Below are 13419 nucleotides of genomic sequence, written 5' to 3'. Positions count from 1 at the left end.
TAGGATTTTTCTTAAGTGACATCCCTCTATCTCTTTTAGTACTTAACTCTCTCCCAGAACGTCTAAAACATAATCTAGCACACTCCCTGCCCAAGAAGGAAATGAAAGTTGAATGGTGGTTGTGTGGCAAGAGCATTTGGAGAATTAAGGCATTTAATTCCCCAAAACTACAATGGGACAGAAAGGGTGCTTCACCTCAGCCAGATGTGTCAGGGTTTGGGGTTGATGATAATTATACTAATAATAATGGCGATGATGGTACTTAAGTGCTTATGGTGTGCCAAACACTGTTCTAAGCACTGAGGTAGATACAAGTTAATCGGGTTGGACACAGTCCCTGTCATAAATGGGGTTTACAATCCCCATTTTACAGAAGACATAACTGAGGCCCAGAGAAATTAAGTGGCTTGCCCGAGGCCACACAGCAGACACGTGGCAGATCCAGGATGAGAACCCAGGTTCTTCTGACTACCAGGACCGTGCTACCAGGACTAGCTCTATCCATTAAGTCACGCTGCTTCAGTTTAGGGCTGCAACCATACAAGAGTAATAAGTACCTTATGTTCAAGTGGGATGAAGAGAAGAATAAACTATATAAGTGCTAAGGGTGACAGTCTCGATGAAATGTTTCCAGAGTTGCGAATTAATTAATGAGAAGCTACCTTTCCTGGAGGAGGCTCTGATGATGGGGAAAGCTGTGGTCTGGAAGGTTTCAGAGGGGAGATTATGTTCCAGGCCAGGGGAAACAATAGAAGCAAGAGACTGAGGAAAATTAGGTGAGTTTGGGAGGAACAGGTGAAGATTATCAATTGTGAGTTGTGGGATTCCCAATCCAGTTCTCCTTTCATGCTTTGACTGTGAGTCTTGGATGGGACCTGGACTGTCTGACCCGATCACCTTATATCTACCCCAGCATTTAGTACAGTGCTTGGCACATCGTAAGCACTTAACAAATACCACAATTAATAAGTTTGTAATTCACTGTGAGATGGAATTAATCATCCCTGGTGAATGAACTCAATAAAAATAAAATATAGATTGTTCAGTATAGTTGGAATTAGGACAGCAATGAGCTTTCACTGAGTGGTGATGTTTCCAAGCAGCAATGTTTCAGCTGGATGGAATCTGTATCTGTGGCCTAAACCATAGTTTCCACTGTACTCCAAGATATTTTCATTCAGAATTTCAGAAGCCTCTTTGCTAAACAGTGTTTCCCAATAGAGACACTAGTGGAAAACGGAAGCAAGCTTACCTCATCCTCAGAACCAGATTTGTTTGATTTATTGCCTTCCTCTTGTCCTTCTGGAGTTCCATTTTCTTCTTCACTCTTTTCTTCGGTTTCAACTTCATCCTCTGGAACAGAGACTTCTTCTGGAACACAGATTTCGTTCAAATGATCAATTCGGTGGATTCAGGATTATGATATTGGAAGACAAATCACCCATCTTTTTTTTTTTTCCTCTCCAAGCTCTCTCTCAAAACTTCCCATGTTAATTACACCTTGTGGTGGTCCCCTTGGGGTGAATATCTGTTTGTCTTTATAACATCTCAAAAAGGTATGCTGGAGGAAACTAAACTGTTTGCAGTTTTAAGCCCCCACCCATTGGCACCATTAAAATGAATTTTTAATCACGCCCTGGGGAGGCCAATAGCTCTTGTGCCCCGTATTGATTTCCACCGTTCTGTATCATGTAAAGTTGTTTAACTTATTTGCACCAAACTATTTTTAATAGAGTTTAAGAAAGAAAGCCTGTGATTCCTGAGGACACCCATGTCCACTCTGGGACCACACATCCAAAGGAGGAGCCAGGACTAGTATTGCCTCTCAGAATAGCTGTCTGAACAGGGGCTTTACTGAAGACCGTACGTCTGCTCCCTGTGCCAGCTGGGGGGCTAAGATGTAGAACAACGGGACTGTGGCAGTGACTTCTACAAGTGTACTTCAGGTACCCTAGCTGAGCACTATACCTCAAACGAGTACACGAGGTCTGAAGGCCGCAGGACGACAACAAACAATATTTTGGGCTGAGAAAGCCTCACCTGGTGCCGACGGCAGATTCGCTCAGCCCCTAACACAATCGATCGTACTTATTGAGCCTCTACTGTGTGTAAAACCCTGTACTAAGCGCTTGGGAGAATAAACCCATAACAAAGTCGGCAGACACTTTCCCTCCCCACAACAAGCTTCCAGTCTAGAGGAGGGCTTAGTTCTGGAAACCCTAGCGTTGAGGCTGGAACTGTTCCACACGTGCCTATTCCACCAATCATTCCCTTTTGCCATAGACTCAATCAAAACAAGAAGTAAAGCATACCCTTTTCAGGAGTTTCACCGTCAACTTGATTTTCCTTTTCCTCTTCCACATCTGAAGTATTCTCTACAGGTGCCTTCTCTTCTTTCACTTCCTGTTCCAGCGCTCCCTTCGTCTGTGGCTTCTGTATGTCAGTTTTTTTGTAGTCAGCCTCTTCCACATTTTTCTACAGTGACAAACGAGGTACTCATTAACATGGGTACGCTAAAGAACATTAAACAATTGCAATAACTTATTCCTACTGTAGCAATATGGACATTCTAAATACCCACTGAAAAATATGAAACATTATCAGCAAGAAAGCAATTTAAAAAAAATTGAAAAAATGAATGAATGTTAAGGGATCTTGGGCAAGTCACTGAACTTTCCTAGGTCTCGATTTTTTCATCGGTAAAAGGGGAATTAAATCCTCCTCCCTCCAACTTAGATTGTGAGCCCTAGGTGGGACGGGGACTTTGTCCAACCTTGTACCGAACTCCAGGTCTTAGAACAGAGAACACAGTGACTACCACAAAAAAAAATGGAAGACAAGAGAGGAAATCTATTTCCTTTACCTTTCTTGGCCAGCAAAACAATGTAATTAACGCTACAGGCAGCCCTGCAGTCAAAACATACACAATCCACAGCCACGGACGTTCTTCTGCAGCAGTCATCATCTGGCTGAACACACCAGGCTACATAAACAAGAGAGAAGAAAGAACATTTTTCTCTCTTTTCTGAGACTTCCAGGTCAGGAATTCCTCTTTTCATATTTAGTATGTACCCCGTGGGACATTCTGATCCTCACCTTTGGAGCCTTTGTGGAAATGAGAGGTAAAACATGACAAAAAGCTGCGCAGAAGAGGAAAAACAAAGAGAGACCAAATCCTGTTGTCGAGATGATGAAAAATATGAAGAACTAGGTGGCTCTTGGTGAAGAGGGCAATCCCAATTATGGCAACGGTTGCCATGCTGGGACTAACAACTGGGATTCACATGGCAGACAACAGAATTTTCATTCATGGAGGACCTGAGGAAAATAGCACTCTTCATGGACCTGTTGATGGTCTGTGTACAATCTTGCAGATCTCCAGGCTTGCCTAAGAATACACTTTGAATTCCGGCCCATCAAATCACACTGCTGAATAGATCGAAATTACATGGGCACAATCCATTATATTTATTGGACACCGACTCTGTGAACAACAACATACTAAGCACAATCCCTGCCCTCAAGGAGGTCACCGTTTAACATGGGAGAAAAACAATTTACAGATCAAACACCTACTGTGGGAAGGGAACTGTACTAAGAGCTTGGGAGAGTTCAAAAGTTAGCAGATCACTCAATAGTATTTACTGAGTGCTTCCTAAGTGCAGAGCAGCATACTGAGTGCTTGGGAGAGTACAAGACCATAAGAACAGAGTCGGTGCAGAAATGCGGAGTTAGTTTGCCTCTAGGAAGATGTGGTATTTCAGAAAACCTTTGAAGATGGGGAGATCTGTGGCCTGGAAAGTTTGAAAGGGGAGGGAACCCTGGTTAGGAGGAAGGGCGGGGCAAGGGAGTGGAGGAGCACAGACAAGAATACGGCCCAGTGAGTAGACTGGCAGAAGAGGAATGTACGAGTTGGGGTACAGCCGGAGGAGAGAGAAGATCTGTAAGAGGGAGAGAGGTGAAGGGAGTCCACTGCTGGGAATTTCTACTTAAAGCAGAGAGAATGGATAACCACTGAAAATTACTGCGGCCTAGTGAAAAAGAGTACAGGACTGGGAATTAGGAGACCTGGGTTCTAGTCCCAGCTCCACCATTTGCCAAATGTGTGACCTTGGGTAAGTCACATATTATTATTGTTATCATTAATAATAATCATATTTATTGAGTGCTTATTGCGTGCACAGAACTGTACTAAGTGCTTTAACCCCTCTGTCCCTAAGCTTCCTCACCTGTCAAAGAGACATAATACCAGTTTTCCTCCCTTTCAGACTGAGTCTGATGTGGGACGAGGGACAACGTCTGACATGATTATCTCATCTACCCCATCTACTAGCATTTAAGAAGCACTTCATAAATACTAAAATTATTAGAAATCGATGGACTTTCTGGATTTTCACATTATCTAAATCAGTTCCACCAAGTATGGAAAGTGTCTCTCCCTGTTTAGTAGAAATTTGCAGCACTTCTGTACATATTCATAATTTGTGCATTTATATTAATGTCTGTCTTCCCCTCTAGACTGTAAGGGAGCACATCTACCAACTCTGTTGTTTTATACTTTCCCAAGTGCCTAGTTGAGGTGCTCTGCACAGAGTAAACCCTTAATAAATACCACTGATTGATTGACATCAGCCACATAAATAGTACATACAGAGCAACATCTATTTTGTTTACAATCATGATGCAACAGCAAACACCAGCCATCTTTGATGAGAGAGATGGTCATCTGACAATTTTTCCCTGGCTCACCACAATTTCTGCTGACTGAACACCAATTGTTGAACAATCACACTACACAAAAATAAATTTTTACTAGAAACACTAATGAACAGTCATTTGAAAATAAAACAAAGCTTCCAGGCACTTGCCTCTCCTTTGATCAATGAAAGGGGCCTCCAAATACTTGTGCTTAAAGTATCACAAGCATTTCTGCCAGAGCACAGGTTTTTAGAGCACTATTTAGAAGAACATGATGGAAGAATAGGGGAACAGACTTACCCTGGGAAAGAATCGTGTAGTAATATCTATCAGTGATTCATTGGCATTTTAAAGGGAACTTAAAAAAAAAAAAACAAGTTCACCTACTACTGCAAAGGACTAAACAGTTGTAAACTCTGGACTGTAAGCTCCCTGTGGGCAGGAAAAATGCCTACCAACTCTGATACTCTACTCTCCCAAGCGCTTAGTACAGTGCCCTACACACAATAAACACTCAATAAATATGACTGGTTGACTGATAAACCGATTCCCCATAAAGTTCTAATGATTCCTATAAGTTTCATGGAAGGGTCAGATGCTGTAGGCTGCTTGAAATAAGATTTAGAAGGCTTTTTCACCTTTCACTTGGTGAGACACTATTATGATTATTTTCAAACTTCTTTGACCTAGCTCCTTATTTATGATTGAAATAATACCCAGCCAATGTTATTTTTGTTTAACATATGGATTTTCAAGAATTCGATTTGGATGTTGTGACAGGAATGCTTTGTCTTTAGAATTCTCCATTGTAATCTTTCTCCATTTGTGTTATGACTTGTCTGTCCTTATACCACCTCTGATTAATTAATAACACAATTAAGTGCTTTACACTTACCTGTAAAGATGGCAAATTTTAAAAAAAACCAAAGTCACGATTTCACTAATGTTAATTAGTATAGTACTACTATGCATATTTACATAGCTACTATTAATAATTTCGGTCAATACTTTACCTCATTGGCAATAGCTACCAAGTTCTTCAAGGTCCAACTATCTGCGGCCCAACGATCGGCTACTTCCTTTTCTGAGCATATGATAAAGTTATCAAAGTAAATATCGGAGGTCATAGACCATAGCTCTAAACCAAGAGCACCGAAAGAAGTGAGAAGAAATGGGTGATCATCCTCAAAGTAATCGGGGTTCGGAATTTTTCGAGGACTCCATATTCCCTGAAAAAATAAAGGGGGGGAAGATAAAATATATGTACTTGCTTGGGAGAGCCAATAGCAAATGAGAAATCTCAAAAAAGCAAAGGATAAATATTGGTAAAAGGGAAAAACTAATGAGCAAAATGAGAAATACCCTGGTTAGCGGTCTAAACTGGTTGCAGGAAAAGAGTGCTCGGTGAAAGAATGATAAATGAAGTAAAATTTCCCAAAAGATATGAAGCACTGTAATAAGTTCCCAAGATCCAAAGCACTGACGAAAATATTACAAATATATTATAAAAGAGTGATTACGGGCATAATATAGTAACCTGGTAAAAGAATAACAGAAACATGCATCAACAGAATCTTTTATTTTATTGTAGGAACATATGTAAACACTTTCAGAGTGTTCCCTTTCATATCCTATTGAACAAAAAGGCACTTATGCTAGCACACCAGAGCTCTATTGTTATAATAATAATGTTGGTATTTGTTAAGCGCTTACTATGTGCCGAGCACTGTTCTAAGCGCTGGGGTAGACATAGGGGAATCAGGTTGTCCCACGTGGGGCTCACAGTCTTAATCCCCATTTTACAGATGAGGGAACTGGGGCACAGAGAAGTTAAGTGACTTGCCCACAGTCACACAGCCGACAAGTGGCAGAGCTGGGATTCGAACTCATGAGCCCTGACTCCAAAGCCCGTGCTCTTTCCACTGAGCCACGTTGTTATCTATGATGTAGTACTGTAATAACGGTATTTATTAGTCATTTTGTGCCTCAGCTCCTGGGGTAATTACTTCCGAGGCAAACGGATTTGGGAGAGAGGCAGGCTCCACAGATAGAAACACTACAGGAGAAGACAAACAACAATGAATTATAAAGTCAGCATCCAATATCACAATGACAAACAGAGCATCTAAAGGTAGTTGTTGAAAAAGGCCTCCCCACTTCCCCAGGGTTCAAACATAGCCTATTCTCAATATATCTGCCATAACTGAAGCTAAATTGAAATAGATTCTACTCAAGTCAGTTAAAATACTCTAACTTTTGAGGAGAAGAAGGGAGATATTTAAGCCAAAGTAAATTTGGTAGCTTTATCTCAAACTGAGAATATTACAGTTTAATAGCTATTTGGAAAGAGCACTAAAGAGTGTTTATTTATAATGGGGATTGCTATACAGCCTTGAAAATGAAGAAAAATATTAAATAAGTAATAAAAGGTAAAATTCCTTCATAAATATAGGCTTGGTAAGTATGAAAATTTTAAAGTAGTTGGAAGTAGAGAAGTCGGTATAGCCAAGTGGATGGAACACGTGCCTGAAAGTCAGAAAGATCTGGGTTCTAATCCCAGCTCCACTACTTGTCTGCTGTGTGACCTTGGGCAAGTTACTTAACTTCTCTGTGCCGTGGTCACCTCATCTGTAAAATGGGGATTAAGATTGTGAGCCCCATGTGGGACATGGATTGTGTCCAAACTGATTAGCCTGAATCTACCCCAGAGAACAGAATACCTGAAATAAGTGAAAGAAAATGAAAACAAAGGCAGAGGTAGAGGGATAAAATAAATGTGGAATATGGTGGGCTGCATGACAGAAGCAAGCTTTTTCTAAGGATATATAACTGCCATAAAATGGCAAGGGAGGCCCCAGTAACAGGGATTACGAAATACACTGGGAAAGCTACAAAAGAAACTAAACCCCTTCTATTTTGTATATAGCTATTTTACATATGAGTATTTTATAACATGCTGCAAATGCTGATGTTACCACCAATGATATTAAAATCTTAAATATTCTCACAAAAATTACATATTGGCCTCATCCCAAATCTAAGACTCATTCTTAAAATACTACGTAAGGCTTTACGTTACTAAGTATTTAATTTGGGAAACATTTGTTTATGAGGCTTCATATTAAACATATATTTGTCAAGGAAAAAGAATATTTGTTTACTGTGTCATGTCTTCAATTTTTTAGTTTGCTTAATTTCTGCAGAAAAAAACACAGATAACATCAAAAGAAATTCATCAAAATCTATTCTTTTTTTAACGGTTAATGAGGTGTATATCTCCATGATTCTTTTTATCTTGATGATGTTGTCTTGTTTCGTTTTGCTTTGCTGTCTCCCCCGTTTAGACCGTAAGCCCGTTATTGGGCAGGGATGGTCTCTATCTGTTGCCGAACTGTACATTCCAAGTGCTTAGTACAGTGCTCAGCACATAGTAAGCACTCAATAAATACTACTGAATGAATGAATGGTATTTATTTATTGAGCACTTATATGTCAGGCATTATACTAATCACTGAGGTAAATACAGGATAATCAGGTTGGACACAGTCCCTATCTCTCTTGGGGATCACAGTCTAAGTGGGAGGGAGGAGGATTTCATCTTCATTTTACAATTGAGGTAACTGAAGCATAAAGAAGTGAAGTGACATACCCAAGGGTCACACAACAGACAAGTGGCAGAACCACCATTAGAACCCAGGTCCTCTGACTTCCAGGCCTCTGCTCTTTTTCACTAGGCCACGCTGCTTCTCTTTGTCCACTAGCTATCCCAGGGTTTAGTACATAGGAAGCACTTAATAATTGCCATACAAACTAACCTGATAATTAGGATTATCTGTCATCGGAGGAGTCCATTTTCCTTTAAAATTTGGATTGTCTATTAGAGGGCGCGTCCATTCCCCGCAGCCTGGAACAGTTTCGCACTTTGGATTAGGAATCTGCGGCGCTTCCCATTCACCATCCATTTCTTCATCCCTGTGATAGGAAAGCCAAGTAGAACTTTGTTATTTAAATAGCAAATTGGTCATCACAAATCTTTCCCCCAAAAATTACAGAAATAACTGAAACAATAACTAACAATACTACTAACTACTACTATTACTAACTTACAATAACACTAAATAACTGAATCAATAAATCTCTGCACCCTGAAATTTAGATCCAGAGTAAGGGAATTCTTACCAATCCTCAGGTTTTTCAGCACTGGGATCTGATATGTACATTGGTTCATCATCAAGCCATTCCTCTGGTTTAACAGCATCAGGATCTTCTATTTTGGAAGGTTCATCATCATCCCTTTAAAGACAGTATTGTTTATATTATCACAAATCCCAATAATCAACCACCCACTTAAAAATTCCATTGAATAATTTAAAATACTAGCCTTGAATCGCTTCATTGCTTATGAAAATTTTAAAACGATTCTAAATTATCATGAATTTTACTTATATCACCCTGTAGTATACTAGGGATTGGAGAAGCACTTCAAAGAGAACAGCCCTGCCCCTAGAAGGGCTGGTCGTGCCCCCGTGGGCCAGGCAGTCCCCAAAGGAATCCACAGCAGTTTGGACCACCTCTGGGAGACTCAACATCAATAAAACAGCTTCAACTATGAAGGCCAAATGCAATAGTTTATTTCACTATAAAAATAAAGAATCTTTTTTTCCAAATATAGAAGTTATATTTTTCAGCTTTAATTTCATATTGCAGTCCTTAACTCTGAGAGGTGTTTAAAAAAAAAAAAGAATCCTATAAACTTTAGTTATCCACATTAAAAAAAATTACTAGGGAGTAATGAACTATATTTGCCCAGTTGCTTTGTTCCATACAGACCACGTGGAAAAAATACTTTTCTAATTTCCACTTTATTGGACAGTACAGAGGTAACTACTTCACATTTTCTTAGGAGGCAAATCTTTCGAAGCATGATTCACTTCATTTCTCCTCAAACATTTTCTGGTTGCAAAATTAAGTTACGTTAATACGTTGAGTCCATCTGGATAAATTGGGATGGATTAGATAAATCTATCAAGGTCTTTTCTAATAAATAAAAGCAAATGCCACTTTTTCATGTCCTTCTCCATATTCCTTGATGGAAGAAAAGGCATGTTGGGCTGGAACTAGGTAAATTCTACTACGCGTCTATGATAATTTCTGCCTTTGAAAAGGTGTTTGCTTTACGATATTCTACAAAGGTAGAAGAATGATGTTCACCAATCGTCTGGTTTGACAGCAGAAGAATCGGGAATCTTTGCTCTTTCATCCCAGTCATCAGGTTTCTTATCCTCGGGATCTTCAATTTCCTTAGGAGGGTTGACGGGAGGAACCACATCCTCTAGTAGGTTTCCTTTGCTAACAACCGTTTGGTCAATTAATACTTCATAGGTATTATCTGGTTTCAGAACTATAAAACAATTTAAATTCATTAAAATATGCTTTAGTTACAGTTTTGCTTTTCAGGAAACAAATCCAAACTTTATGGGTTCAGTTCTAATATGGCTACTGAAATCCTGGCAAATAATGAGAGAAACACTGCCTGCCTACTTGAAACTACTGTTTACTCCCCAGTGCTTTTTCCCCTGCTGTAAAGAAAGGGAGTGGTTGGCATTTTGGGGGCTGTTCTGCTACTCCTCTACAAGATTACAGTGGTAGGGCTGAAGCTTGCAGGGTGGAGCTCATCACTTGGCAGCACTTTTCTGGGGTATATGGGCCCTTTCTTTCCACAGAATGGCTCATCAATAAGCTTTTCAATATACGAAGTTTAAATAAGTTATGGTTATTGAACACTGTACTTTCCAGACTACCTCTCTAATAAGAGACTGAGAAAAGAAAACTGTATTCTGAATAAAGTGGAAAACTTTTCCACTATTATTTTTTTCACAGTCTTATGAAAGTCAATTTTACATTTGTAAAAAGATTTGAAATTACATAATTTTCCCCTGGGAAAAAACCTATGACAGTAATATTAGATATCACATTTATCTCTATTTTCCACAGAGATGAATGAAGCCCAGAGAAATTAAGTAAGTTCCATTATGATGACCATTTTTATCTGGTGTCACACTGGACAGACCGGTGTTCAACTCTTTGTCATACTGATAGGGCAGCGTTATGTGCACTATTTTATTTTAGATGCTTTGCCGCCTCCTGCTTTGGCTCCTGCCACTCATCCTCAAAGGTGGAATTCATGTTCATTGGAAATAGCTTTGGAGCAAACAGAAAGGTGGGGAGTTCCCTGGGGACAGGCTCTAGGTTCTGCAGATTTCCATAAGTTTCTAGGGATATCATTATGCTAACACTGCATAATATGCTTAGTAATAATAAAATTTTAGTGCTTACGATGTGCCGAGTAGATACAAATTAATCAGGTGGGACATAGTCCCTGTCTGACACATGGCTCACAGTCTAAGAAAGGGAGAAGAGCCTCAACGTGGGACAACCTGATTACCCTGAATCTACCCCAGCGCTTACAACAGTGCTCTGCACATACTAAGCGCTTAACAAATACCAACATTATTATTATTATTATTATTATTATTGTTACCAAGTCTCCATTTTACAGATGTGGAAACCAAGGCCCTGAAAAGTTAAGTGACTTGCCTCAAATCACTTGAGCAGCCAAGTAGGGAAGCTGGGATTAGAACCCAGGTCCTCTGACTACTAGGGTCATGTTCTTTCCACTAGGCCACACTGCTTAACAATCGAGTATGACTGTTCATTCTGGGTCAGCTAAGGCATGTCTGATATCTGTGGGTGCCATTTGTGCACAGAGAGTGAGAACTCACATCGCATGTTCTTTTACACAACAGACCAGAAAAACAGTCAACTTGCATATTTCCATTTAGCAATTTGGACAGAATGCATGGAAGAATTAAGGAGCATTCTTTCCACAATCCATATCTACCCGGAAAGAGGGCGATCCAAAATGTACATAAATAGAAGGAAAGACCCAAATCAGAACCTGGGAGTCACAGGAAAAGGTGAAAGAGACTGAGAAACGATCACACAGGGAGGTAAGAAGTGAACCGGGAGAGACATCATTCTTCCCACCTCTAATGGACTCTACTCTGTCCTAATTCACTTTGACCTCTTGGCTGTCTCTGGTACTACTGACTACCCCCTTCCCCAGAACACATGATCTAACCTTGGCTTTTCTAACAAAATTCTCTCCTGATTCTTCCTTTACCTCTGAGGCTAGCTAATGTTTCCAGGAGAAGGGACTGGAAAGAGGAGAACCAGGAGGGTGTCAGTAAAACCAAGATCAACCTCATCATCAATGGTATTTATCGAGCGATTACTGTGTGCAGAGCACTCCTCTAGACTGTAAGCTCATTATGGTCAGGGAACATGTCTACAACCTCCTGTTGCATTGTACTTTCCCAAGAGCTCAGTACAGTGCTCTGCACACAATAAGCACTTAATACCATTGATGACGACGACGTACTATGCGCTTGGGAGAATATATCAGAGCCGGTAGAAGCTATAATGAGCTTACAGTCTAGAGGGGGACGATCTGATAGTGTTCCCAGGATAAGTGATTGGCAATGTTGTTGGCACCTGAGAGGTCGAGAAGAATTAAGGCAGAACAGAGTCCATTAGACTTGGCCAGGACGAGAAAGTTGGCAACTTGGAGAGAGTGGTCTCAATGGATTTAGGGGGGCAGAAACCAGAATCTAAAGAGTCCAGAAGCAAATTAGAGGAGAGAGAGGTATTTGACCAACTCAAGGAGTTAGACTGTAGACTGCAATATTCTTGTGGGCAGGGATTGCGTCTACCAACTCCGTTGTTCTGTACTTCCTCAAGCACTCAGTACAGTGCTCTGCACACAGAAAGCATTCAGTAAATACCATTGATTGATTGATGGCTGGAAGGTGCAGTGGGATCCAGAGAGCCCTTCTTAGTATAGGGGAATCAGCTGCACGATTGGAGTCAGAGATGAAGGAACCATTCAAGAGTGAGCAGATGAGGATGACATTCAGGAAGGGAAAAGAGTCAGAGAAAATGTTTTGTGAAGGTGAAAAGGGATGAAGTTGGAGGCACAGTAAAGGTATAGAGTTTGGCAGCAGATAGGAGATCTCAAGAGGAGAGAGTTATGTGGGGGTACAAGGAACCTCTGGAGATCTCCTTTATTTCAAAACATTTTGTGTGCATGATACTTTCAGTCCTTTGAAGTGTGTGTGGGGGGGGGAACGGGAGGAGGGTGCTCCTAAAGAATCTCATGTTAGAGTATTCATGCCCATGCACAAACCCTTTTTTCGACCTACGGCAGTGTCCTATTCAAAATGCATAATGAAAAATCGAAAGTACAGAAGAACTGACTGTATTAAATTGGGCAGTTTTGCTAATTCCTTGAAAAATATAGAACAGATTTCAAAATTGTTATGAAATTTTGGACCATTAAAAGGTAAAAGAAATGCTTAAGGGAGAAGTATGAGGTAGGTTTTAAGGACAATAAAACTATAGGAGGAAAAAAATCAGTCACAGATGCAGAAAATGAGTGAACGATAAAAGGCTGTAATTAAAGAAACTAACATGGTAGTAAACAAATGATGTGCAAAAGCTAGGATGACTTAATTACTGTGTTCAAATACATACAGATTATTTTAAAGAGATTGCAGACCAGCTGTTTTCCATCTCCAAAGAGGCATAACCATAAAGAAATAAGCTTAAACTGCAGCGGAAGAATGCTTGGCTAGACAGTGGATTAATTTGTTGATGCTGAAG

The 13419-nt window shown here is 40.1% G+C and overlaps 1 protein-coding gene across 3 annotated transcripts in view; it reads right to left on the bottom strand.

Moving 5' to 3' along the window:
* Positions 1-13419, bottom strand: part of CLGN (calmegin) — a 38875-nt gene that overhangs the window by 1200 nt on the left and 24256 nt on the right. For 2 of the 3 annotated variants that reach the window (XM_029076692.2, XM_029076691.2), the window contains exons 8-14: positions 9910-10099; positions 8878-8991; positions 8514-8670; positions 5712-5927; positions 2864-2983; positions 2313-2475; positions 1253-1371 (exon numbers count right to left, since the gene is read on the bottom strand). In XM_029076692.2, coding sequence (XP_028932525.1) covers positions 1253-1371; positions 2313-2475; positions 2864-2983; positions 5712-5927; positions 8514-8670; positions 8878-8991; positions 9910-10099 — 1079 coding nt within the window. The remainder of the gene's footprint in view (positions 1-1252; positions 1372-2312; positions 2476-2863; positions 2984-5711; positions 5928-8513; positions 8671-8877; positions 8992-9909; positions 10100-13419) is intronic. The other variant, XM_029076693.2, reaches the window with a different exon arrangement.

The sequence above is a fragment of the Ornithorhynchus anatinus genome, chromosome 12 (genome assembly GCF_004115215.2).
Source record: "Ornithorhynchus anatinus isolate Pmale09 chromosome 12, mOrnAna1.pri.v4, whole genome shotgun sequence".
Classification (NCBI taxonomy): domain Eukaryota; kingdom Metazoa; phylum Chordata; class Mammalia; order Monotremata; family Ornithorhynchidae; genus Ornithorhynchus; species Ornithorhynchus anatinus.
The sequence above is the reverse complement of the archived record's forward strand: the minus strand, read 5'-3'. Positions and strand labels throughout refer to the sequence as shown.